Source organism: Myxine glutinosa, chromosome 4 (genome assembly GCF_964187855.1).
Source record: "Myxine glutinosa chromosome 4, kmMyxGlut1.1, whole genome shotgun sequence".
In the NCBI taxonomy this organism is placed as follows: Eukaryota; Metazoa; Chordata; class Myxini; order Myxiniformes; family Myxinidae; genus Myxine; species Myxine glutinosa.
Window position 1 is genome coordinate 73,063,174 of NC_136264.1, and position 27,783 is coordinate 73,090,956.

Here is a 27,783-nt window from a genome sequence, read left to right on the forward strand (position 1 = left end):
GAAGGGTATGACAACTGAAGACGAGATGGGATAAATCTGTGCATGAGAGAGAGCAATTTACTTTGGAAGAATTCCCAGGATGAGTTGATGTCAGAGGCAGTAGAGATGGGAGACCAGTCCAGATGATTGATGGCTGCTTGAAGACTGTGCCAGTTGGCCTGAGTGAAATGTCAGACTCGTCGACGCTGAGGAGGCTCTCTGAGAATGGTCAGAGAGATGTCCACTTTAACAAGCACATGATCAGATGAGCCGATTGGAGCAGAAGAAGAGCAGCAGACATTTTCAGGGAAGTTTGTCATAACCAAGTCCAGAAGAGAAGATGCTCCGTTGACTGAGATACGGGTCGGGAAATTGACAGATTGTGTCAGTCCCAGTGAGTCGCAGAAGTCCTTTGCTGAAGAGCCATGGCTGGTTAGAGAGGTACCCACACCCAGCCAACTGGCATGGTGACAATTGAAATCACCACATATGAGGAAGAGAGAGTTGGGATGGGTAGATAGAAGTTGGTCCATATTATCAGACAGCGAGATGTAGATGGGGTCATCACTGTTTGGTGGACGGTACAACACACATATGAACAAAAGGTGGGAGCGAAGGGGAAGCCGTAGCCAAAGGTATTCCTGGGGGTGAGGTGGAGAGAGGGCAGTGGAGGGCAAGTGAGGAAGAGAGTATTTTTTTAAAGATAGCAACCCCACCTCCAGGACGAGGCTCAGGTCTATCATACCGGAGGAGGGAGTAACCTGGGAGAGATACCAAGGAATCAGAGACATCATGAAGGAGGAAAGTTTCTGTTAAGCAGATCACATCTGGTTTGTCAGAAGCAACCTGTATGGAGAGATCAGTCAAGTTTGAGCGAAGGCCCCGGATGTTTGAGGTCCATACCGTTAATGAAGAGGAATGGGGAGTATCGGATACAGAACAGGGGGGGGGGGGGGGGAGGGGTAAGGTACGATGTGGAAGAGGAGGAAGAGGTAGGGAGAGCTGTTGAAGGTGTGTCAGAGATTTCAGAGATTTCAGAATAGCTTGGAGAAAGGGAAGAATGGGGCGGACAAAAGGTTTGATGGAGATTGGGTGAGGCACAGTGAGGTGTTATTTGAGGAGGGGGAAGAGCGAGGCAGAAGGTTGGGGGAGATGAAGGTGAAAGTTGGAAGGGGGAAGAAGCAGGGAGGACGCTTTGAGGAGGAGGGGTGAGAGGGGAGTCTAGGAGGGGAGGAGCGAGGGAGAGTCTCGGAGGGGAGGGGTGTGGGGGGAGTTTAGGAGGGAGGGGAGGGAAGGGGCAAGGGGGGAGATTTGAAATGGATGGGTGATGGGGAAGATTTGGAGGGGAGGGGCAAGGGTGTAGATTTGTAGGGGAGGGGTGACGGGGAGGTTTTGGAGGGGAGGGATGATGGGGAAGTTTTGGAGGGAAGGGGTGATGGGGAAGATTTGGAGGGGAGGGGCAAGGGGGAAGATTTGAAAGGGATGGGTGATGGGGAAGATTTGGAGGGGAGGGGCAAGGGGGAATATTTGAAAGAGATGGGTGATGGGGAAGATTTGGAGGGGAGGGGTAAGGGGGTAGATTTGGAGGGGAGGGGTGATGGGGAAGTTTTAGAGGGGAGGGGGGATGGGGAAGTTTTGGAGGGAAGGGGGGATGGGGAAGATTTGGAGGGAAGGGGTGAGATTGGATTTTGAAAAGTGTACGATTCATGGGAAACGAACATTTTTTGCAAAATGAGTTTGAGACCTTCGAGTCAAAAATACGTTTGAGGACGCTGAAGGAGGTGTGGAGGGCTGGAGAGTTTTGGGAATGTAGAAAAGAGGAACTGTAAGAGATGGTATTTTTTTTTGGAATGAATAGATTTGGTGAGCAAGATGAAAGCATCCTTTTATAGGAGAAGAAGAAAAAGGTGTTATAATATATGACAGAATACAGTTCTTCAGGGGAGAGATTAAACATTTCTAACCACGTGATCGCGTGATCACGAACAATGTGAACGAAGAACGAACGAACAAATAAGAACAACAAATAAACGAATAAGAACTGAGAAGGAAATATTTTTTTGGGGTTTTTTTTTTTTTGAGTGGAGATATTAAACAAGGAAGTATGGGGTGAACGACTGGGACGAAACAGAGAACGAAAGTAATTGCAGCGCATTCGACGAACCGCTGCGAGAAAACAAAACCACAAGGTCGGAGACGGTAGCCTAAGCCTACTAGTACTAGTACTAGGCCTCAGAATACGCGACACGAATTAACCGACGATTGTGTATACATGTACGAAAAATTAACACCGAAAATTTTCCTAAAGACACGCTATAGGTACACACACCGAAAGATAGATAGTCTCGACAAAAACACAATTGTGAAAAAATTACTTAGCTTCTAAAGCGTGAGCGCATGGAACAGCTTCGAAAAACGTGACCTCCAATCTAACGCATGCGCATTCCCCGTTTGTCCGGGGTTGTAAGTTAAGACTGTATATTTAAGCCTGCCCTGTGTCCTGCTTCTTCCTCTTCCTTTCTTGTACATCCTTTTGTTTCCTCTTTTCTTGTATATTTGTAATAAACCAATATTTTTTCTTCCTACCTTCTGGTTTCCTCTTATCCGATCGCTTTAGTCCTTTCTCGATTGAGTACCTGTGGCACGATTTCGGAACCGCTATAATCGGGTTAGTCTTTGTTAACGGTCTGAGTCGCGGCTCGCTTCGCTCGGCGTGTCCATTAACGCCGCGGCTCGGGCGGGGCTCATTTCCTCACTTCCCGGAAGGCGCTGGTAATTAGGTAATAGGAACAATTTGGCCTAATACCCTATTCAGCGCTGACCGGAAGTGACGTAATAGCTCCAGGACTCGGGACGGCCAGCTTAAAGGACAAGGGGATTAACCCCCCCTTGATAAGGGGAGCACCGACCCCCGGGAATCCGTAACAATATATATATATATATACACATATTGGTATGGATCTGTCACTTCCGCCTTTGTTGTTATTATACACTTGTGCAATTTTTAGTTTCAGGTACTATTGTTGTTAAGATTTTTGTGTGAAATGGAGATGACTTTAGTGAGAGGCAACGGAAGGGGAAAAGAAATGTTTGTGAAGGAAAAAGGAAGATGTGGCTAAGAGGCCGGAAGAGGAGAGTGCATCTTGCTTTGTCATTGGGATTTGAATATCGACCTCACCGTGTGGAGCGCCGTTGGTTTACATATCGGCTCAATTCCCATATCGACCTCTCACCTCGTAACTCCTCGTCCGCCGTCGTGCCGATACCTGCCTGTTCTCGTCATTCTGCACAGCTTCAACCAGCGTGGGGATTTGTGCACGGACTTTGGGGAATGTTACATTCCACTCACGTTTGGCGTATCGTGAGTCTATTGCTTTGAGAGCATTGGGGAAATGATGGTACCATTACATGTATTGTTTGTATGATGCAAGTGACATTTTCATTGTACTTTCTTTCATAGTGTTATTATTGTGTATGTGAGAGAGTTCTTAATACAATTACTTGTTTTGTTCTACAATTGCATTGGTGTGGTTTTACCATGGTTTATTATAACACTCAAAATAACAATTCTTCCTGCAATGTTCCCGCTTGAGACTCTGAGGGGCACCATAACCGGAGTTTGGGAGATAAAACGTAACTATATATACAGTATATATATATATATATATATATATATATATATATATATATATATATATATATATATATATATTGTTGCGGATATGGGATTTACATCCATCCATATCCGCTTGTAAATATTCCCCTATTTCCTCAATACTTCCCAACTATCCCCAATCCCCCATTCCCTAGTCCCATTTTCTGTAAACAACACTCTGTAGACCCGACCTTCCCCTATTTCCCCCATTAAATGTCGCATCCAGGTCCACCACATCTCACGTAGACAACTATAGGACATCTTGCTAGTTATTCTTAGTCTATGTCAGTTAAGGACTCGTTTCCATTAATTCTGACTCTTCGTTGCACCAGAATGTGATTGTATGGCACCGTTAGGAAGTTTAGGACCTCCCAATACCTCCCCGCAGCTCTTCCTCACGGTTCAACAACAACAACAACAACAACGGCGGCGGCGCGGGGAGTGTGCATCCTCACTCCGGCTTGGTTGGTAGGGGGTGTTGGGAGTGCACCATGCCTGTCCAACGAGCCGCCATCGAGCATGTGCTCGACGGGGTTACCAGGTAGGGGCTCGCTGTCAGCTCCTCGTCAAGGGCGGAGCCCGGTAACCCCCACACCCAATAGAAGCGGCGGACCGATCCCATCTGGGGCGGAGCCAACGAGCCGAGGGCGTGTCACTCCCCGCTGAGCATGCGCAGAAAGAGGGAGGTGACGTCAGATGCGCGCAGAGCTGAAGGAGAAAGGACGCACCCTCCGAGCGCCGAGAGACCTCCCAAAGACTGAGCTGTATCCTGTCCCTGAGCCAAGGTGCACCTTGTGCTATCGACTGCCTGTCCTTCCCTGCCATCAATCCCTGTGTAAGTCAGTCTTGTTCCGTTTGTCTGTGGTCTGTCTGGGATAGATAAGATTGTGTCTAAGTGCCTATCTCTTCTGTGTCTTTACCTCATTACCTTGTAATCTACCCCTTTTTCTCCCCCACCAATTATATCCTCCTCCGGAGGTCTTGAGAACTGTACCCCTTGTGTCGTTTCATTTATCCCAGTCGTTGTGTCCTTTCCAAATCATTGATTTAGCATAGCGCGACTTGGTCAACGTCGGGTGGAATCGGGTGAGTTGGTGAAGAATCGGGGGAATTGTTAGGTCGCGGCAATACCACCGCTCGGTAAATAACATCTAATCCGCGATCCGTAACAACTGGTGTCGAGGAGTGAGATCGGACCCGAAGCGCGCTTAACGCGCTCAAAATTACAAGTAACCGAAATTTGTTTTGTTTTAAAATAAAAACCCGAATTTTGAAAGTCGCGCTATGGCGGATCAAGACGGCTGGGTTCCGGTAGAGGAGAGTGAGGCAGGGTCGATCCAGGACCAAATTGAGGGACAAGAGGAGAGCGAAGCAGTGAGGGCGGCAGGTTCGCAAAATGGCGTCCTCGCGCACGAGGTTGCGGGCGCGCAAAATGGCGCCTCGCACATGGCTACGGCGGCCGCACCCGCTGCACAAGTGGGAGGGATGGCCCAAATGCAGGCCCTCATGGAGCAATTTATGGTACAAATGCAGGCGTCCCTCAACCTGCAGAAGGACGATATGAGGGCTAATAGTGAGCAAATGAGGGCTGATAGTGAGCGATTGGGTGAGCGATTGGAGGGCCAAATGGGGGTAATGGGGAACTGGATGGATGCTCAGGGTGAGCGATTGGAGGGCCAAATGGGGGTAATGAGGGACGAAGCGAGGGGTACCGGTGAGGCGTTAGACAATGGGATAAAATAGGTAAAGAATGGGTTAACGGGGGTAGAAAACAGAATGGCCGCTCAAGAGAATCAAATGGAAGGGATGAAAAAGGGGTTAGAGGGGTTAGAAAACAGTATGGAAGGCAAATTGAAGGACATGAGGGACCAAGCGGAAAGGGAAGTTAAAAAAATGGGGCAGCAGATAGAGGGGGTCAGAATGGGGGTAGAAACTAAATTGGATGCTCACAGGGAGGAAATGGAGCAGATGAGGGTGGCATCTGGGCAGGAGATGCAGGTGATGGGAGAAGAGATCAGAAGAGGTGTGAGTGAGGAGGTCAGAGGAGTGCGCGAGGAGGTGAGGCACTGTAAGGAGCGCATGGAGAAGGAGGTGAGAAAGGGGACTGTAAAATTGCAAGGTGGTATAGAGGAGTTGACGCTGGAAGTGGAACAGCTGACGGAGGGACAAAAAGAACTAACGGAGCAGGTTCAAAGGAACACTGCGGTACTAGGAGGGTTAGGAGCGACACAAAACGACATAAAAAATGACTTGATAGCGACACAGAGGCAATGTCAGATGGTACGTGAGGGACTGACAATGAGGTTGGACGAGGTGATAGAGGTAATGGAGAAGAAGGACCGGCAGGTGAGGACGCACATAGAAATGGTCAAGGTGGCCTTAGAGGACGAGCTTGAGGAGACGCACCGGGAAATAAAAGAGGTGAAGCAGAAATTAGAAGAAGTGGAAGAAGGGGTAAGCGAAATTAAGAAGCGACGGAGAGGGGATAAGAAAGAGATAAAGGAGGAAGTAAAAGAATTGGTCCAAAGTCTGTGTTCGGATCGTGATGATGTGCTCATTAACCGGATGAGGGATTCGCAGGTGATGGAGGAGAAGCGAAGAGAAAGAGGACCCGGTGTAAGTGGTGACCAATATGGTCGTGCGTGTGATGCGCCAGGTGATTTAATAAGCTTGGGGGTCGAGATGGACCCGGGTGTTCGTGAGAGGCCGTTGGTGAAGTGTGCGACAGGTCTGGTGTGCGAAAAAGGAGGTGTGCGAGAAAGTCCGACTCTGGGGTGTGTGAGGAAAAAGTGCGTGCCAAGGAGTGAGGGTGCTGTCGAGAGTGAGTCGGTCGTAGCGCGTGTGCGAGGGAGCACATGGAAGCGCGTAGTGAGGAGTGTTACGGAGGGTGTAAAGGGAGAATGCACGCCTGTGGTGAGTGTTACAGAGGATGTAACGGGAGAGGGTGCGCGAGAAAGATGTGTGACGGACAGGTGCATGGGGAAAGAGTGCGCTGTCAAAAGTAAGGAAGAGTGTACACCTGTGGTGAGTGTTACAGAGGGTGTAACGGACGGGTGCATGAGGAAAGAGTGCGCTGTCGAGAGTAAGGGTGAGTGCGCTGTCAAGAGTGGAGGTGAGAGTAGTAAGAGTGACACGGAGCGTGAGTTGGTTGTGACAGGTGAGAAAGGAAGCACACCTGGAATGGTAGAGCGTGTGTGGGAATGCACACTTGAGTTGGTCGTGAGGCACATGGTTGGGTGTGCGAGTGAAAGCACACTTGTGATTGTCACAGAGGAGGTGACCGAGGAAGGGGCGCGAAGAGGTGTGTTGGTGAGGTGTGCGAACAACGAATGTGTGCCAAAGTGTTCGGTGGTCAGGTGTGTGACCAAGTCTGTGAGCGGAATGAGTGTACCAAGGTGTGTAAGGAAAGGTACGAGGAGCATGGGAACAGCTGGAGGTATGAGCAAGAAAGGGGTAGCGTATGCATGTAAGCATGCAGGTGAGGCATCGACGGTAACCGGGTTAGCGGTTAGAGCGACTTTTAGCCGAATCGGGCCCTCGGTGCGTGCCGGGCTTCGCGTGCCGCGAGAACCAGCGGGGATCCTAGCCACGGCGGGTTCGAAAGGACCGCCGTACGCGATCCACGCTGGGCCTCGCTTTGAACGGCCGCGTCCGTGCTCCACTAGGCGGAGCGGGCAGCCCGATAGGAAGGGTCGTCATGGCGACCACCTTTTGTTGAGGCATTCCGGCAGGTCGAGATCGGGCCATGGGATGGCTCCGTGCCGAGATGGTGCGTGGGACCTCGGCCCGGGTAAACCTCCTTCCCTGCACCGAATGCGGGACGTATCCAGCCGCTGGCACAAAACAACCCGCATTCATTGCTCGGCTGTACGAAGCCGAGCTTTAGAAGGGAATTGGCGCACCGAGAGGATCTAATAAGTAGACGGGTGATGAGGATAGTGTTTTGGCCCCGGAATTAGAAAAACAAAATTTGATGATTGGCAAAGGATTGGCAGTAATGATTGGCAGATGATGGGTAGTGATTGGCAAATTTTTGATTTGTTGAAATTTGATGTGCAAAATTGGTAGTGGGAGATGCCCGATGTGGTGGGATGGCAACTCTGTCATCCCTCACAAACGGGGGCCAAAGGAGCACTAGTTATGGGGTGTATGGCAGTGAAAACTAGCCCGGGTGGGTTAGGATATTGTGTGTAGGGCCCTAGAAGATGACATTAGGTAACGTTAAGGTTTAGATAGTGACTGATACCTGTAGAGGGGACGCAGGTAGATTAGAGTGGATGATAATGACGAGGGAGCGCAATAGTTTAAAGGGACGACTGGGAAGCGCAAGTTTCAGAGGGGAGTAGTTGGATGAGATGATGCTGTGTGAGAACTGGACAGGTGTGTGGAGCAGTGTATGAGTAGTGAATGTTGTGGATCAGCGCAAATGCGCTTGGGGGAGAGAAGCGTGCAGGCGGCACCAAGTATGAGAGCACAGGTGTGCAAGTACAGGTGTGTGGAATACATGGAGTATTGGAATGAGTGGTGTGGAGAGAGTTGGAGTAAGTGGTACGGAGTGGTGTGCATGGTGCGAAGGTGTGGATGGGGGAAGAGTGGACCCCTTTTCACGAGTACCCGGGGAGGGTAGTTTAAAGAATAGTTAGAAGGTATAGGTAAATTGTGGTTGGATATTGGCATTTGTGGTGCGGTTGCAGAATGGTATTGTGGATGGGTGCATTAGTGTTGTGGAAATGGCTGGGCGTGTAGCCTGTTAGTGTGTGTAGTTGGTTTGGGCACTCCACCACTGTGAGGATGTCGGCCAGGTGAGGCCGCAGGTGGGCTCTGGGAGCTGTTAGTGTCAGTGGGTGCCTGAGGATCCCGGGTGTGGATCGGGCAGCCCGTGCCAGAGAGGGCACTGAGGGGGTGAGAGTGCGAGAGGGCCTTCCCCAGTTAGTTAGGTTAGGGTGAGGAGCAGGTAAGCTCGGGTGGCAACTACAGTGGTGGAGGTGTGCAGGTGGGTAGACCTGCTGGGAGAGCTACACGTCGCAGCCCAGAAATTGTGCAAGGGCACCGGGAGATGAATCGGGGGAGTGAGACCCCAAATTGGGAAGCACCACAGTTTGGTCAATGGGAATTGGTTTTTAGAACCCATAGTGTAAGTGGGCCAATGGATTGGCAGGTAAAGACCCCGGGTAATGTAAAGTTGTTAAAGTCATTTAGGAAATAGTTAGGATTGATGAACCTGTCGCACCATATGCAGCCACTTACCTGAGGTGATGATGATGACTCCACACCTGTGTTCCTTTGTTCTGTGTTGCAGGAAATGAGAATTGCTGTGTGGATTTGTGAGATGCATCACGACGTGGATGAGACATTGGGGTGATTCCATCTCTCCCTCCTTAGGAGGGACTGATGATGAATTGGTGATGGCAAATTTTGATGTTGAGTTGGAGATGGCAAATTTTGATGAGAGTTGGAAATGGCAAATTTGATTGGTTAGGAGGGAGAGAAGACGAATTTGGTTTATGGGAGGAACGGGGAAGACAGTAGGGACGTTTGTTGATGTGTAAAGTAGATGTTTATGGGTAGTGTTGTGTTTTGTGGATACAGTAAGGGGTAAGGGAGGGGCAATGTAGGTTACCTGGTGGGGGGGGGGGGGGCGTACGGTAGGAACGTACCTGTCTCACCTGGTTCCCATGTGCCCCCAGTGTGCATTACCTTGTATTGCGTGCACTTTTGCGCCCTTACCACCTTGCTCACTTGTCTTATTTTGTCTCCCACCTCCGAGGATCTGGCTTTGGGGCAGAGAGAGAGGAGAGAGAGGTGCTGGCTCTGCAGTTGTGGGCCTGTACTTTCGCTGCTTGCTGCCTGGATCGATACACCATATGGACCGCAATTTTTGTGGCCGCCCACCATGGACCGCAGTTCTTATGCGGGCAAGCACCACCCGTGGATGGACCTCTGGGTCAACGTGGCACCTATGCCGTACAGGTGAACCACTTTTAGTTGGCCCCCCTGACGGCCACAATTTAGAAATGGACGCGGTTGGCGCCTTTCTTTATTTTTAAAGAAGCCAGAAGGCCAAGTGCACTCCAGGAAGGCAAGACCAGCGGCAGAACATCGGCCGGCTGCGACACCACCGGTGACCATGGACACTTGATTGTGCATTTTTATTGAACACTTTATTGGTGCACCGGATGGTGCTGACTGTGTGTATGGGGTGGTGCTTTTGGTGCTTGGATGGGGTGCTCTGCACATTATTAAAGGCCGTAGGGCCACAGGGCACTCGTGGGTTGGTGTATCGATGCTGGCATGCGTGCTCTCTCTATGCATAACATCTGCATGTGTTCCTCAAAGAACAGGTCCTGGATCGTAGTGTAAATATCAGTGTAGTCTTGTATAAATGATGCTCCCTACCGGCTGTATGTTTAGTTTGAGGATTCTTTCTGCGATTCGGTTATCCTGTGGGTGTGTTTCTGTGAGGAGAAGGGTGCAACGTCACAGGGGGACATATTTACTAATTTGTGAACATCTGTAAAACTGTCGCACTCAGGGTTGAGTTAATAGTAGAGGGAACTACATCTGAGTGCCACACTAACGTAGGTAAAAATTTATCGGGTCGGGACGCCCCGAGGTAGAGAAGGGTGCAATGTTGCGGATATGGGATTTACATCCATCCATATCCGCTTGTAAATATTCCCCTATTTCCTCAATACTTCCCAACTATCCCCAATCCCCCATTCCCTAGTCCCATTTTCTGTAAACAACACTCTGTAGACCCGACCTTCCCCTATTTCCCCCATTAAATGTCGCATCCAGGTCCACCACATCTCACGTAGACAACTATAGGACATCTTGCTAGTTATTCTTAGTCTATGTCAGTTAAGGACTCGTTTCCATTAATTCTGACTCTTCGTTGCACCAGAATGTGATTGTATGGCACCGTTAGGAAGTTTAGGACCTCCCAATACCTCCCCGCAGCTCTTCCTCACGGTTCAACAACAACAACAACAACAACGGCGGCGGCGCGGGGAGTGTGCGTCCTCACTCCGGCTTGGTTGGTAGGGGGTGTTGGGAGTGCACCATGCCTGTCCAACGAGCCACCATCGAGCATGTGCTCGACGGGGTTACCAGGTAGGGGCTCGCTGTCAGCTCCTCGTCAAGGGCGGAGCCCGGTAACCCCCGCACCCAATAGAAGCGGCGGACCGATCCCATCTGGGGCGGAGCCAACGAGCCGAGGGCGTGTCACTCCCCGCTGAGCATGCGCAGAAAGAGGGAGGTGACGTCAGATGCGCGCAGAGCTGAAGGAGAAAGGACGCACCCTCCGAGCGCCGAGAGACCTCCCAAAGACTGAGCTGTATCCTGTCCCTGAGCCAAGGTGCACCTTGTGCTATCGACTGCCTGTCCTTCCCTGCCATCAATCCCTGTGTAAGTCAGTCTTGTTCCGTTTGTCTGTGGTCTGTCTGGGATAGATAAGATTGTGTCTAAGTGCCTATCTCTTCTGTGTCTTTACCTCATTACCTTGTAATCTACCCCTTTTTCTTCCCCACCAATTATATCCTCCTCCGGAGGTCTTGAGAACTGTACCCCTTGTGTCGTTTCATTTATCCCAGTCGTTGTGTCCTTTCCAAATCATTGATTTAGCATAGCGCGACTTGGTCAACGTCGGGTGGAATCGGGTGAGTTGGGGAAGAATCGGGGGAATTGTTAGGTCGCGGCAATACCACCGCTCGGTAAATAACATCTAATCCGCGATCCGTAACAATATATATATATATATATACATATACCACGTGACCTATGACGTCATAATTATTTTAAAATTCTACACATGGCGGTGCACCTATGGTGAAAATTTCCCTTCAATCGGACCAACGGTTGCGGAGAAAATCATATTTATTCTGTGTGGCAAACAAACAAATAGACAGACAGAAACAGACAAACAAACGGACTCAAATGCAATACGCTCTCCTCAGGCGAAGGTAATAAACAAGCGTGACCATTGCACTTTCATCTCAATTGTATGAAGATGCTTATCGCATTACAGTTATTAACACTCACCTCGCTCAAACGCATTGCGAAGTTTATTGACTTCTGCTTGGGAACCAGGTACCCGGAATATTCCTTCATGTTGCAATCCTGTGGCACAGTTTATTTGTTATGGTTTGAATTGAGTAAAGTCATGGTGTGATGCAACAAACATTAAATATTGCAAACAGTCATAAGAAACATGAAACATCGATGTAAACTCTTTTACAAAATTTTGATTACTTATGCACACACACACACACACACACACACACACACACACACACACACACACACACACACACACACACACACACACACACACACACACACACACAAGAACCTTTACAGAGATCTTAAAAATTAGCTCTGGGAATATTACTACAAATGAACTCCAGTTTGGAGGCTGTCCAGGGCTCAGTGACAATCCAGAAAATAGCCCTCAGACCAAAACTTTACAGCTTGTTCTATGAATTGTGATTCCTTTCCAAATAAAAAAGGTGGATACTTCGAGATCTCCATTCCACCTTCTGAAACCCACATTTGGACATAACAACCACTGACACACACAAACACACAAACACACACACAGGTGATATATGTATTTTCCTTACTGCTCTCATCCCTTCTGCTCCACCTCCCACCCAACTGAATTAAAGTTGATGATCTGTTAAGTTAAATTAATGTGCTGGTGTTGATGTAGCACAGGTTGTATGAGCCAAATGGTGTCCTGCATCAAAGTTCCTTGTCCTTCTGTATGTTTATTTTGCTGGTGAACATCGGGCCATGATTGGGTTAATCACCTGAACATAGCCACCTGGGATTGGCATGAGGAACATTCTTCAGAGCTAGCTGCTGAAAGCTGCATTTCACCCATATTTTATGTACCAGAGACCCTAACTCATTCCCACACCATTTAATGTTATCAAAACGAAAATTCTCTCAGAACACTCATGGGTTGAGACCCACAATGGTCATGTCCTCACCCTATGCTCATTGCTCTATGTGGCCCTATGGCCCTATGCCCTATGCTCATTGCCCTATGCTCTATGCTCTATGCCTATGGCTCTATGCTCTATGCTCATTGGCCCTATGCATATGAGTGGCCCTATGCTCATTGCAGCATTCACCATCTTCATTCACGCAACCTGCATCTCATTTATAAAGTCAGCACAACTCGATATTATAACCCATATGGCATTCCGCTGCTTTATAGCACCCCGTGATGGCAATTAAAAAAAAAAAAAATTTATAATGGGCTTTTCATTAGAAATTACACTTTCCAGTGGCAATAATGGAAGATTGTAGAACAAAACATTTTTGGTATAGTTCATATTTCAATATATGTTTTATAGCTGTGTCTCCTTGTAAGTTCACAAACTAACTAATGTCAAATGGACTTTAAATTGATTGTAGAGAGGTTTTGTTTCAAGGACTGGTTGGTTCTAATTTCCAATCTCTACAAACATCCTAAAAGCTATGATAAAAGACAAGAAAAACTAGAACAATGCGACTGTGTCGCCAATTTGCCTCCGCATAGTCCCACAATGGGTAGATGCCATCGTTCACTGTCCTAAAAATAAACAAGTTTGATTTAAATCCCTTCAGCTTTTCTCAAGTATCACGTTTTTACCAGCCATGACAGGTTTCACATCAATCAGTGAAGCAGTTTCAGAGAAGGGATTTTTTTTAAATATCAGCTTTCAAGCTAATATGGCTGCCATACCACATGACATATGACCTTAAAAATGTACACTCTGCATGTATGGGTAGGGGATCACGTTTGAGATTGTTTCGTGTTGATTGGATAAGGTTCGTTTTTCTATCCAAGATGGCTGCCAAACCATGTGACCTACGACATCATCATTATCAAACTATATGCAACAGTGCTGTAAGATGATATTTGTAAAATTTTGCATCGATCGGGTGAGCGGTTTCAGAGATATAATTATTTAATATTTTCCTTCAATCCAATATGGCTGCCAAACCATGTGACCTATGATGTCATAAATTTAATATTTCAATACAAATGGGTCATGTGCATGCAATTTCAGATTTTTAGGATAAGGAATAAGGAATTCGATTAAAACATGTTTGGCTGGTATACCACTTCACCTATGATGTCATCATTATCATGCTTTTGTTCCCCATTGGGAGTACTTGACAATGTGCCAAGTTTCTAATTTTTCCATTTAGCGCTTTCCGAGAAATTATTTTTTAATTATTTGCTTTTAATCCAAGATGGCTGCCATACCACGTGACCTATGACATCACAATTATCATAAAAACATTCTGCATGTGTGTCATTCCAGCCCTGAAAGTTTCATCCCAATTGGACATATGGTTGCTGAGGAAAACGAGGTTTAGCCCGTGCGGATGGACGGACGGACGTTCGGACGGTTGGACGGACGGACAACCCAAAAACATAATGCTTCCGGCGACTTCGTCAGCAGAGGCATAAAAATTAAAATATTTCTGTGACTTTTTTTGACTTCTATCACTAATAACACGTCATTGAATCCCAAACAAGCTAAATTACAAAACATGAGAGAAAATGTACTGCATCCAATTTACTGAATGATTTACGACATGAAAATTTACTGCATGTTAATAATCACACGTACACTGTATTATAACGTACCATAAAGGTTGATATATCGCACGCAGCTCTCGACCACAAGTGGTATTGTCTGTCCAGACTCCTGCAGAGAATACAAACAAATATAAACCAACCAATAATTGCTGCCAATTGTCAAAACCAACACTGCATACTTTCCGATGTACCTTCCACCATCACCAACACAATGCACAGCCAACCCACACCTGGTTATTCATTCAAACAACCATATATTCACAATTGTACAACTCGTAAAATTTACCACTGGAATCAAGACACTCAACAATAGGCATGAAGCTCAATGTGTACAGTTTGGAGCTTGACCCTTTCCTTTTTTTCCTGCAATGTGTAAAGCGATCATGGAGTAACTCATATATGACACTGAAAGACAATGTGTTCAAGAAGAAACGTAATTCTATGTTGTATACAATTAAACAATTCCTTTCAACGATTTTTAGGCAACCAGGGCCACATTAGTGAAAAGATGAAAGGTAATTGTGAACACATACCGATTATTTGACAGAATACAAAATATGTGTGGTAATTATCTCTCATATAATACTAGTAATAATAACTTGTAGGATGCAAAATTGCCATATTTGATCCAGTATACATATACAGTATATACATATCCAGTATATACAGACTTGGCATTTAATATGGAATTTTTTTTTTCTTGACTTGGGTTTACTTTCTGAACTCAGTATGTCAATCTTGTGTGTTTCTTTTACACTTTGGTGATTTATTTGTTAAAAGAACCATGTCACTGATTGTCGCAGCAAGAAGTCAACAATAGGATTATATCACAGGTGGCATGGCAAAATGTACGGACAGGTGCATTTGATGATTGGCTTCACAGTCGGGTATACAAGGGTTGTTGCGTTCTGTATTAGTGGAAAACAACTGCTGCACGTCTCCAAAAGTTATTACCGCTTCCTCTGGAGATGGTCCGTCAACTCGACAATGCTTTTTGTCATGGAGTGGTGGCTTTACGAAATTACGGCATGAAACAGCGTGCTATTGCTCGGCACTATGGCATCACTCAAGGTCAGGTGTCAAAGATCCTGAAACGAAATGCTCAGAGGGGTGTCCCTACTCCAATACCGAGGCCAGGACGTCCCCGCAGAACCACAAGGAGGGATGATCGCCAGCTGCACCGGTTAGTCCGCAATGGCCGTACCAAGTCAGCTAATCGGCTTAGGGCTGAGTGGCAGCAACTGACAAATGTGCCTGTATCCAGAAGGCTAGTCAACCAACGACTGGTTCAAGCAAGCTATCGTGCCAGGCGTCCCCTGAGAAAGCCACGCCTGACCAGACAACACCGCCAGCACCGATTGCAGTGGGCCAGAGAGCACCGTCAATGTCAGCCAGGACACTGGAATAATGTGATCTTCAGTGACAAGTCTAAATTTCTGGTCTATCGTCAAGATGGCCGCGTCCGAGTGTGCAGACAATTGCATGAAGCCGACAACAAAGATTGTATAGTGCCAAGAGTCCAAGTTGGAGGTGGTGGGGTGACCGTTTGGGCTGCTTTTCATGCAGGGGGCAAAACTGACCTGGTTGTTCTGAATGGAAACCTGAACCAGTTCAAGTACAGAGCCATTCTGGAAGAAACATTGCTTCCATTTGCTCGTGTAGCCTTTCGAGGAAACTTTGTCTTCCAAGATGACAATGCACGGCCTCATCGTGCTTGCATGATCCAACCCTTTCTTGCTGACCGTGGTGTAGAGCATATGGAGTGGCCTGCCATGTCCCCGGATATGAATCCGATCGAGAACTTGTGGGCAGAATTAACGCGTCAAATCGACCACTAGGACCAGCAGCCGACCTCTGTGCGTGAATTGCAGCAGGCTATTGTCACTGCATGGCAAGCGATTCCTGTCCAAACCTTAGCAAATCTCGTGAACAGCATGCCTCAACGTGTACGTGCTCTCCTGAATGCTCGTGGGGGTTACACGAAGTACTGAACTGTAATTTTACTGTCCGTAATCCCAGTCGTAATTTAGCTTTTGTTTTTGTTAAAAAAATTTTTGGCTAATGTGCAAAATAAAGAGATACTTCTGGAAAACGTACAGAAGTTTAACACAGCACTGTCCATGAATTGAGTTCGATATCAGTTTACATCACTTTCCAGGATCAATTTATTTGTTTCGAAATGTCAAATGTGGTTTTTGTTTCTTTTAAAGGTCACATTAACAAATCTAGAATAATTTCAACATAATTCCAATGAACTTTTGGTTCTAAGACATCTTGAAAAGTACGTTCACCCCCACAAAAAAAATATTCCATATTAAATGGCAAGTCTGTATATATATATATATATATATATATATATATATATATATATATATATATATATTTACATATATATATATATATATATATATATATATATATATATATCTATCTATAATTCCAGTAATCTCTGTCTGTACGTTTGTTTGTCTGTGACCGCTGTTTCTCGACAACCACGGGTCCGATATACTTTTAACTTGCCAGGTATATTGCTGGGGACCCGAGGATGTGCCTTTTCAAGGTTTCATATTAATCGGACAATTACTTACCGAGCTATGTCCAAAAAACGATTCAACCAATCAGAGAGCAGCGAACGATCGCGTGTGCCGAACGTGGCGGGCACACGCTGCCTCGGATGGCACATTTGAGAGCGTATTCATTTATTTCACGTTTGCAAACTATGTTGGCGTTAAACTATGTTTTACAACTAATAAAAACCATTTCATGTAAATAGAGGGGGGAGGGATTGTCACTGTACTCGCACGAGCAGATGGCGGAAGTGCCTGACCGTCAAGTGAAGTCCGAGCAACTCGCGGTCGAAGGTACTGTAACGGCGTTCGGGCGGGCGAAGCTGCCGGCTAAAGAACGCCAGCGGTTGCCAAGCTCCGTTTTAAAACTAATTAAAACCCCGGGGGGATTGTCACTGTACTCGCAAGCCGTTCGCCGTTCGCTTTGGCGTTGCGAATGGACCAAAACATTTCATGGACGAAACCATTTCATGTAAAGCGTTCGCCGTTCGCTTTGGCGTTGCGAATGGACCAAAACATTTCATGGACCAAACTATTTCATGTAAATAGAGGGGGGGATATAATTTTAGATATAGATATAGTACGGGCATGCCCTAGTATATATATATATACATAAAAATAAATAAATAAATGTATATACATATACAGTATGTGCTTATAACATACGTAATTATATACACATTTGCTCCATGATATTGGTGCCGTAACATGTGTCAGCCGGCAGAGGTTACATGGAAAGAGGTCAGTCCTGCGGCTGAAATTCAACAACGTTTCTGTTCGGGATTTCTGCAAGGACGACTGTTTATATCGAACACTATAATTGTAGTATAAGCAAAATCTGTAAAAACAGCTTCATCTAATGAGAAAATGAAAAAAGTGCATGCATGTGTAGTGTGTACATACTTGTGCACAAACGCACACACACAGTAATGAAATATGAAGAAGAAGATTCGGTTGTGGGTTGATACTTGAGGAGTTGATATATAATGGAATGTAGTGTAGGAAGGAGGGAGAGTTTGCTTCATTTCGGTATTCTGTGAGAGGACACTTGAGTAAGGTATGATGGGGAATGTTAATGGTCACTTGCTTGCTTATAGATGAGTTGGGAATGCTATTTCGTCCTTTCTTTGTAGATCTGCTGTTATTCTTTTTTTTTGTGTTATAGTGTATGTGGAGAAAGATTTCAATAAAGCCTCATATCCGGAAACGAGGTCTCGACTTGATTTCATAACACACAGCCACTATCATATGCAAGGAGAAGGGGGCGGTGGAGCACTTATGTCAAGATGAGCTGCCCCTGTTTGAAATTGTGAAGTCTTTCCTTTTCGATGGGAAGGACTATGTTTTGTATCCACGTAAGACCAACAGTTATTTAAAAGCCGCAGGTCTATCCTGCAAGCCTGCTTGACCCTTTCCCCCTTACTGTTATGACTGTAACATATACACAATTGGTTTGAATGTTTTGGTGGTTGTGACACTGCTTGTGACAAGCTGTTACTTTCGTCTGATTTTTTTGCTGGAGGTGGCAGCATTTTAGTAGGTAGCTTGAAGACAGAAATGGTGTGTTTACATTTGATTTTCATGCCAAAGTGAATGGTGGCTGCACTGTACGCATGCGTGTTTGCGATTTCTTGTTTTCCACGAGAGAATAACATTGGTCGTACCATATGTGAAACCTTCACTTGGCTTAGAAATCGAATAAACGGTAATTTACTGATTTTGTTTTTTCACGGTCAGAAAATCAGTTGCCTGCACGAATTCTGCAATTTATGGCCGTATTACCTGAAAACAGGAAAGGCCACAATAAATATGGGGAAACTATATGGATTTACAGGGTTGTTAAGTGCATATAAACAAATAAATAAAGGTGGTATGTCGGTAATGGAGATGGTAAAGTTCATATAAAGGGGCGCCCTACATCTGGCAAATAAAATACATTTACTTCTTCATGCAGCTGTATGAATCAAATTGGCGCCCCTTTATATGAACTTTTCTGGAGCATTCCTTGGTTCCTCCTAAGAACACAAGGGTAGTCCAGCATGCACACGAGATTTTTTTGAATGTCCCTTATTTTGTACTAGCAGAAGTACCCGGCATTGCCGGGCGGGGGAGGGGAGGGAAGGGGGAAGGGGAGGGGAACAGGGGGGAGGGGAGGAGAGGGGGGGAGGGGAGGAGAGGGGGGGAGGGGAGAGGGAGGGGGGAGGGGGAGGGGAGGGGGGAGGGGAGGGCAGAAATGAAGGGGTAGGGGGGAAAGGGAGGAGCATGGGGGAAAGGGAGGGGGAAGGGAGGGTGGAGGGGGATGGGGAAGGGGTAGGGTGGAAAGGAAGGGGTAGGGGGGAAAGGGAGGGGTAGGGGGGAAAGGGAGGGGCATGGGGGAAAGGGAGGGGGAGGGGAGGGGAGGGGGAGAGGAGGGGAAAGGGGAGTGGGGAAGGGGAGAGGGTAGGGTGGAGGGAGAAGGGAGTGGGAAAGGTAGGGGGGGAGAGAGGGGGGAAAGGGAGGGGGAGCGGGAGGGAGGGTGAGGAGGGAAGGGGTGGGGGAGGGAGGGGGAGGAGGGAAGGGGAGGGGAGGGGTGAGGGAGGGGGAGGGGTGGGGTGGGGGAGGGGAGGGGAGGGGGAGGAGGGAGGGGAGGGGAGGGGAATGAGGGGGAGGGGAGGGGAGGGGGGAGGGGAGGAGGGGGAGGGGGATGGGGAGGGGGGAGGAGAGGGGGGAGGGATGGGAGGGGGAGAGGAGTGGGAGGGTGGGGCGAGGGAGGAGTGGGAGGGTGGGGCGAGGGAGGAGTGGGAGGGTGGGGCGAGGGAGGAGTGGGAGGGTGGGGGGAGGGAGGAGTGGGAGGGTGGGGGGAGGGAGGAGTGGGAGGGTGGGGGGAGGGAGGAGTGGGAGGGTGGGGGGGAGGGGGAGGTGGAGGGGGAGGGTGAGGGGGGTGGGGGAGGTGGAGGGGGAGGTGGAGGGCGAGGGGAGGGGGAGGGGGGAGGGGGAGGGGGAGGGGGGAGGGGGAGGGGGAGGGGGGAGGAGGAGAGGGGTGGGGAAGGGGTAGGACAGAAAGGAAGGGGTAGGGGGGTAAGGGAGGAGCATGGGGGAAAGGGAGGGGGATGGGGAAGGGCAGAAAGGAAGGGGTAGGGGGGAAAGGGAGGGGCATGGGGGAAAGGGAGGGGGAGGGGAGGGGAGGCGGGAGAGGAGGGGAAAGGGGAGGGTGGAAGGGGAGAGGGTAGGGTGGAGGGAGAAGGGAGGGGGAAGGGTAGGGGGAGGGGGAGGAGGGAAAGGGAGGGGGAGCGGGAGGGAGGGAGAGGAGGGGAGGGGGGAGGAGAGGGGGAGGGGGGAGGGGCAGGGGGATGGGAGGGGAGGGGAACGGGGGGGAGGGGGGGAGGGGGGAGGGAGGGGGAGGGGAGGAGAGGGGGAGGGGGAGGGGAGGAGAGGGGGAGGGGGAGGGATGGGAGGGGGAGAGGAGTGGGAGGGTGGGGGGAGGGAGAGGGGAGGGGGGAGGGTAGGGGTGAGGGGATGGGGAGGGGAGGAGAGGGGGAGGGGGAGGGATGGGAGGGGGAGAGGAGTGGGAGGGTGGGGGGAGGGGGAGGGATGGGAGGGGGAGAGGAGTGGGAGGGTGGGGGGAGGGGGAGGTGGAGGGGGATGGGGGGAGGGAGAGGGGGAGGGGGAGGGGGGAGGGGAAGGGGTAGGACAGAAAGGAAGGGGTAGGGGGGAAAGAGGGGAGCATGGGGGAAAGGGAGAGGGAGGGGAGGGGGAGGGGGGAGGGGGATGGGGAAGGGGTAGGGCAGAAAGGAAGGGGTAGGGGGGAAAGGGAGGGGCATGGGGGAAAGGGAGGGGGAGGGGAAAGGGGAGGGGGGAAGGGGAGAGGGTAGGGTGGAGAGGGTAGGGTGGAGGGGGAAGGGAGGGGGAAGGGTAGGGGGAGGGGGAGGGGGGAAAGGGAGGGGGAGGAGGGAAGGGGAGGGGAGGGATAGAGATGGTTACTGGCAATTGATCACATCCAGAAATGATGTAATCCACACAAATTATGCACTTTACATAACGTTAATAGGAATACATAGCCGTGTAGATGGGAAATACAGTTTGTTTGAAATAAATCACAAATATCAGATGAAAGTGAAAAAAAACCTATGTGGTGTGAATGGCAATGTTCCTCGCTGAAATGTGAAAAAACTGAATTACGTGCGAACGCAATACTGTGAGATTATGGCGGCAAAGTTGGAACATCACGTGATCCTAGCAGAAGTACCCGGCATTGCCGGGTGGGGGAGGGGAGACCCGTACATTCCCAACCCGTACATTCGCCCTCTCGACTCAAGCTCGTATTCGATTCGTATTCAAAATCGAAAGGGGAAATCCTTCGTATTCGAATTCGTAAACACGAAATATGAATTAAAATTTAATTCATATCGCACAAAATCGACACAAAACACGGTCGCATAAAGGTGAAAAACGCAATGGCTTTTCGCCCTAAATCACGTGCAAACGTGTGACGTGTGACGGGATGGAACATCACGTGATCGCTCTGAGCGAATCAGCGAGCTGCTCGCAGTGGCTGAGATTAGCGGGTACTTCGCTGAAATGCACTGAGGTAAATATGAATAAAAAATATGGATCTCGTCAAATATGGTCTCAGCCATGTTCGTCCCAGGCTCAATGGCCATGTCTATGCCAAATATCAAGCACGTGAGCCTCTCCGTTTCGGAGTCTATCGGTAACATTACACACACACACACACACACACACACACACACGCACACACACACACACACACACACGCACACACACACACACACACACACACAAACACACACACACACACACACACACACGCACACACACACACACAAACTGTGTTTTATATATATAGATTGTTTGGCATTTTCTACAAGCTATGGAATGTCCCTTCTTTTCTATACTTTGCCACATGGGACATACCATATAAAGGGGCCTTTTCTATGCCCCTAGCATTTTACCCAAGAATATGTTTAAGCTTAGATAAGCACAACCAATAATAGACATGTGCCAAAACTAAACATTCCATTCTACAGATGTTAAATAATAAAATATGGGGGGGGGGGGGGTCTTTGTGTGATTAATACTTGCGAAAATCAAAGATTATAACCCAAAAATGATTCCTGGACTAAGTTATTGACGTGTAGGAAACACATGTTTCCCTGAGTGTGAAAGGTTTCAGGAATGTGATACCACCCACACATCAAGACACTTCCATGGCCAAATTTTGCAAATTCAAAACCAGCAGTCTATCCTGGTTGAAGCATTTTGTTCTTGATTTGTTCTCATGAGGGATTGAATCAGGCTAAAATGGCAGTTATGACACAATTCCACTAAAAGGGGACTTTCATCTTTGGAGCAAATTGTCATTCATGTTGGGAGATTAAGGCAGCTGTCCAGTTTACACTTGGGTTGTGGATGTTAAAGTTCTTATGATGTCTCTCAATCTGCCATTGTGTACTACTCTGAATGTGATATAAAGTTATTTCTAAAAGGGATTTTGATATTGCTTGATGTTGAAGGTAAGAATATGACATTCGAACATTGAAAATAAGTAAATTTGTAGATCAAGTGCATGGGGTTTTGAAACTTGATTTGGGTAAGGCGCAGGCACGACGGATGAGATGGCCTCCTGTCTCTTCCTTATATGCCTTTTGTTTTATTACAGGATGTGAGAATGATAAAGATAAGCTGAGTATAGCCTCTCTTGCTGTGTTGAGTGTCACTAAATTAGAAAGACAAAAATTACTTTCCTCTGGATAATTGCATTGATTTCTCAACTTGCTGTGGTCTAGAGGTGAACACCTCCCCTGAAGAAGGTGCAGATACATACATTATCAGATATTATTTAATTATCTGTGCTTGCCAACTTTGGAATATCATTTTTAGTGTTTAATTATCATCAGAAATCTTTCCAACTAAGGAAAACAAACATGAATCATGTGCAACTCTGGAACATTTTGCTTGAGAACATTATAAAGAACTATTTAAATGTTAATATACTTCCACAATCACACAATCACACCCTTCGCCACCACAGTAATACACCAGAAATATGACAGGAAGTTTTGCGAGAAATAAATGCATCACCAATGCAGCATATGCAACATATGTAAAAACAGCATACATAATATTTACAAATAAATATTACAGCATACATAATACATAATACATAATACATACATAATAATACATACATAATAATAATAATACATACATAATACATAATACATAATATACGTAATAAATACATAATATTTTACATAATGCAGCATATGTAAAGCAGCAAATGGCAAACACACATATATGCGGCATTTCCTGCAATGAGGTTGTGTCCATCACTTGGAAAATATGAAGGTGGTCAAATAATCCAAATGGATTTGTTGAGATTAATCCAGGTAAGGTTGGAAGAGTATTTTATTGAACATGAAGAATGTAAATGATAATAGAAGGGGGTTTCAAGCTGATATGGGAAGTTTCAAGGAATATAATAAATAATTTAATCAACATGATGTAGAAAAACCCTACATTACATGGTCACCTATTAGACAAAAGAAAACAACGACTGGATAATGCAGTTTGACCACTGCAAAGATTTTGTCAAATAAGAAAGATGACAATAACTCAGTGACCACATAACACAGGGTTTTACTAAGAGATATGCTTGATTTTCAAATCACCGGGCCTATATTCCATTTGCACAATCGAGCTGAGGCAACCTTATCCTACGCTAATTTGAGAAAATCATGGCGGGTGTGTCACATGTTAGTCACGGCCAATCGGGTACCTCTAAAGAAAAGATTTACGGGTCTCTACAGATATGACTGGGAAAATAACTCACGTTGCCTTCGCTGCTCCGTGATACATTTTTACATATAAATGTGTAAGGTGAAAAAATATTGATAAATGATGAGATTTGGTCATTCTCAGATGTCTGAAATTTGAATTTAATGTGCATCTGTTAATAATGTCACAAGTGGCATCTCATTCGAGGTTCATTTGAAATGTGTGATGAACAGCACCAATGATCGGCGAAGGCACAGCGAAAAAAAGAGATCTAATAGATACAATTGACACTATGATGATCAGGCCTGAACAATTGACCTTCTTATCATAGTTTACAGGCACAGCTCGGCAAGATGTTTACTGAGATTAATGTGGCGAACGATGTTGAAAAACAGAGAATCCTCTAATTTGCATGCACTTTGTTAGAGATGCTATTGCAACGAAATTTGACAATTTAATTTTTATCTTGGAAAGGCACCGAAGTGGCTTGGACTGCATGTTTACAACTGTAATTGCTGAACCCCAGGGAGACAGAAAGAAATCTCAGCTCAACTGTGCAAGTGGAAATACAACATCAGGATCCGGAGATTATGCAAGAGCAATGGCAAAGTGTGTGGCAAGTTTGATACCTGTGCTTTCAGCCTCATGCTATGCTGCAACCTAGCAAAAGCAGCAGCATCAGCAGAGCAGGATGTTGAGTAGTCCGAGTGCAACAAAAACAAGAAATAAATGAAAAGGAACAGAAAAAAGGTCATAAGCATGGCCTAATTGTCAAAGCCACAGCTGAATGAAGTAGCAGGTGTGTGTTGTGTGTGCCTGCACCCATGTGAGGGTGTGCGTGTGAAGGCGATCACGTGTGTGTGTGTGTGTGTGTGTGTGTGTGTGTGTGTGTGTGTGTGTGTGTGTGTGTGTGCACGTGAGTGTAGGCGTGCTTGCAGCTGAAAAGGCACGAAAGCAAACTTTTTACTTTATCTTTTATCCATCTAAAAGTTATACTCATTAAGTTACCCACATATCATTTAAAATAGTATCACTTCTGGCTGAGGATAAATCACCTACAATTCATCACCAGAACATCTCATGAACTTCCTTGTAGTAGATGGAATTTCCAATTTTGAATTATTGATTTATTTTGTATAGGATGCTTGGGTCACAAATCTAAAGCTATACAGATTGGCATTGGAATGATAAAAATAGGATGAACATACCTGAGACCAAACAATTCTGCACAGCTCTATAAGAGTCCTATAAATTTAATGGCTTTCAAAATCAGGAAGAAACAAACAGCTGAATGAGGTTTCAAATTTCAAATAAATCCAACCTCTTACGTCTGTCTGTGTTTCAAGAGACAAGCTTTGGCACACCTGTGGTGGAAATACCTTAATGTAAGAGTCCAGGTCACCGCAAAACAAGCTTATGGGCACCCTGGAGCAGGGACGTAGACGCTTACATTTTGTGGGTTTGGGAGGAATGGATGGAGGCCTACATGGGGCAAAACGAAAAAAAAAGCAAGAAAGCATGCAATAATAATAATAACAGCAGCAGCAGCAACAATGGCCTCGATGGAGGGTTATTAATGGAAACAGTGTAAAAGACTTTACAAAAATGAAAGCAGAAAACGTGATCAATAAAAAAAACAGTTAATGATTAAATCAAGTGGTATGAATGGTCGAAGGGTCCACACATAAAATGTTTTAGAACCCTTCAGGAAGTGCAAGGATATGAATTTTGGTTTTCAAACAAAAAAATAAAATCGAAATTGAACAGTGTGAACCAGTTGTGTAAAAACGTTAGAATGTCAATAAACTGGCTTGCAGCACAAATAAGGCCAGCCGTCATCATTCATGATACATGGGACAACAAGGCCAGCAGAAAAAATGAGAAAATACATACATCTTACATCAACATCAAGTATTTATAGTCAGGATACGGAAGCATCTACGTGGGAATTTGGGAAAATTAATGGCGTACAAGGCAAAATATGCGGAATAAAATCTTCAATCACCATTTCCCATAAGACATACCTGAAACATGATTATAGATCCATGCACCGGACATAAGGACAAAGCTCAGTGAAGTTCCATGAATAAAAAAAGAAGTAGGTGATATAAAGATTAATAAGTACTCCAAATTTAAGCTCACCTCACAGAAATTAATATCATATAAATACATTTGAGCATTTTAACATTGCAATGTATGGTAGTTTACAGAAGCACATCGCCTGCCATTTAAAAGCTGTTTTCTTGAAAATGAAAGGAAAAGGAGAATTAATAACAACAATTTGTTAAATAATATCAACACCCTTCCAATGGTTGCTCACAAAATGGCAACTAGAACGGCACTCGGAAGAACGCATACCTCCGCCAGGCTGAAAAGTTTACGTGTTGTATCCACTGATAGGCCGGATCTGGATTCGGACCTGAACAAAAATCGAATTGGCTTGTTCTTGTCACCTAACCAACTCATCCCCCAAGTTTAGTCATAACTTGTCCATAACTGTTTCAAATATCGTTATTTATCGCTTTTCACCCAATCTTTCAATGGTGAAGAATCACCTAAAAATTAAATAATTCTCAGATCCGAATCCACATTCAGATTTTCACAAAAATCTAATCGATTCGTCCTTGTAACACACCCAACTTGTCCACCAAGTTTCTCCAAATCCGTCCACAATTTTTTTGAGATATCGTGCTATGTATCATTCTTGGCCCTATCTCCCAATGGTGAAGAATCACTTTAAAAATTCTAGTAGCCGGATCCGAATCCGGATCTTCACCAAAATCTAATCATTTTGCCCTTGTCACATACACTACCTCTCTGCCAAATTTCGTCCGAATCTGTCCACAACTTTTTGAGATATCCTGTTCACAAACAGACAAACAGACAAAAAAAAAAAACCAGACAGACAGGGGTAAAAAGATCACCTGCATTCATCTTTGGTGGCGGAGGTAATAAAGGAGAATGAAATTTCCTCAGGTGTCATCACAAAGATGATGCATACATTTGGTTATATTGTAGCTACTTCGTGTGTCAGTTCTATTTTAATTTCTTGACAATACACCAGGAAGCCTTTCTTGACGGGCCTTTTGACAAAAAAAACCTGAATATTCCTTGTGCATGTATTTTCCAAAAAAATTCCTTAGACACAGTCCAATAGTCCGAGGTTGAGCAGGTAAGTCATACTGTGATCGCCATGCAGTCAAAACAAAAACCTGAGATGGAGCTAACGTGATGCACGAAGCAATTTACAAAATACCAATTGTGGATGCTATTGATTTTATAAGCTTCCTTAGATGACGATGATTCCTTTGATGAGCAATCTTCACAACAAAGTAGCAAAGATTACTTCATGCAAAGCTGAAAATAAGACACCAATATATACTTGCCATGAGAACAAATACCTGGTTGAAGAGGAACTGCTGCTTTCATCTGAAAGAAGTACAGACAGAAATACAAATTAGAGATTTTGTATAATCACCATTTTTTGCTTCTCTTGAATTCTTAGACACTGATATAATTAGAAAAGCATCTGAAAATGCAAAGCACATCCGCACCCACTTTGTATTCAGGCTTCTTCTTCTTCCGTATGCTAAACATGATGAAAACAGCTAAAAAACAAAAATTCCAAATAATGCTGGACTTAGGAATACAATAGTGCAGCAAAACGTAAATCTTCATCCTGATGAAGCAGTCACTTACATGGAAGGTAGGAAGGAAGAAGGAAGCGGAATTGCAGTATGTACTCATAACGTACCTTTAAGACGACGTGTTATAATGGTGCTGTTAAATACTGCATTTGAAACGTGATCCTTTTCCTTGGGTGCCCAGAATATTGTCAGTCAGCCTTTGAAGTTTGAAATGTGAAAAATAAATTCAACTGATGCACGCATGGAACGTATGACATCAAGATGTATTTTGCCAGGAGCTGGTGTTTTTGCCAGGAGTACAGTACGAGCCATGGTGTTTTCCATTGTCCTCGCAGCTGTTCCTAAGGCAATTGGTTAATTTATATGAATCGGTTGTGCTTTAGAAAGGTACGTTGTTTCTCTTTGTGAGTTTCAAAGCAAAAAGGTATCAACATGTTTTCCAAATTACCAAGCCAAATTTTTTTACCTGTCACACGACGATTGTCAGCTGTTTATAAAGAATACTGTTTATGCACATCTCCTCGAAACGTCTGTCATGTAAGTGTAGGTGAAAGGTGT

The 27,783-nt window shown here is 46.0% G+C and overlaps 1 protein-coding gene across 1 annotated transcript in view; it reads right to left on the bottom strand.

Moving 5' to 3' along the window:
• The window catches only part of LOC137415250 (SLIT-ROBO Rho GTPase-activating protein 1), a gene marked incomplete in the record, with an annotated part of 150,712 nt that overhangs the window by 43,759 nt on the left and 79,170 nt on the right, over positions 1–27,783 (bottom strand). Inside the window, 4 exon segments of the mRNA XM_078775906.1 lie at positions 11,675–11,752; positions 14,283–14,343; positions 24,958–25,060; positions 26,980–27,007. Of these exon segments, the coding sequence (XP_078632032.1) occupies positions 11,675–11,752; positions 14,283–14,343; positions 24,958–25,060; positions 26,980–27,007 (270 nt within the window).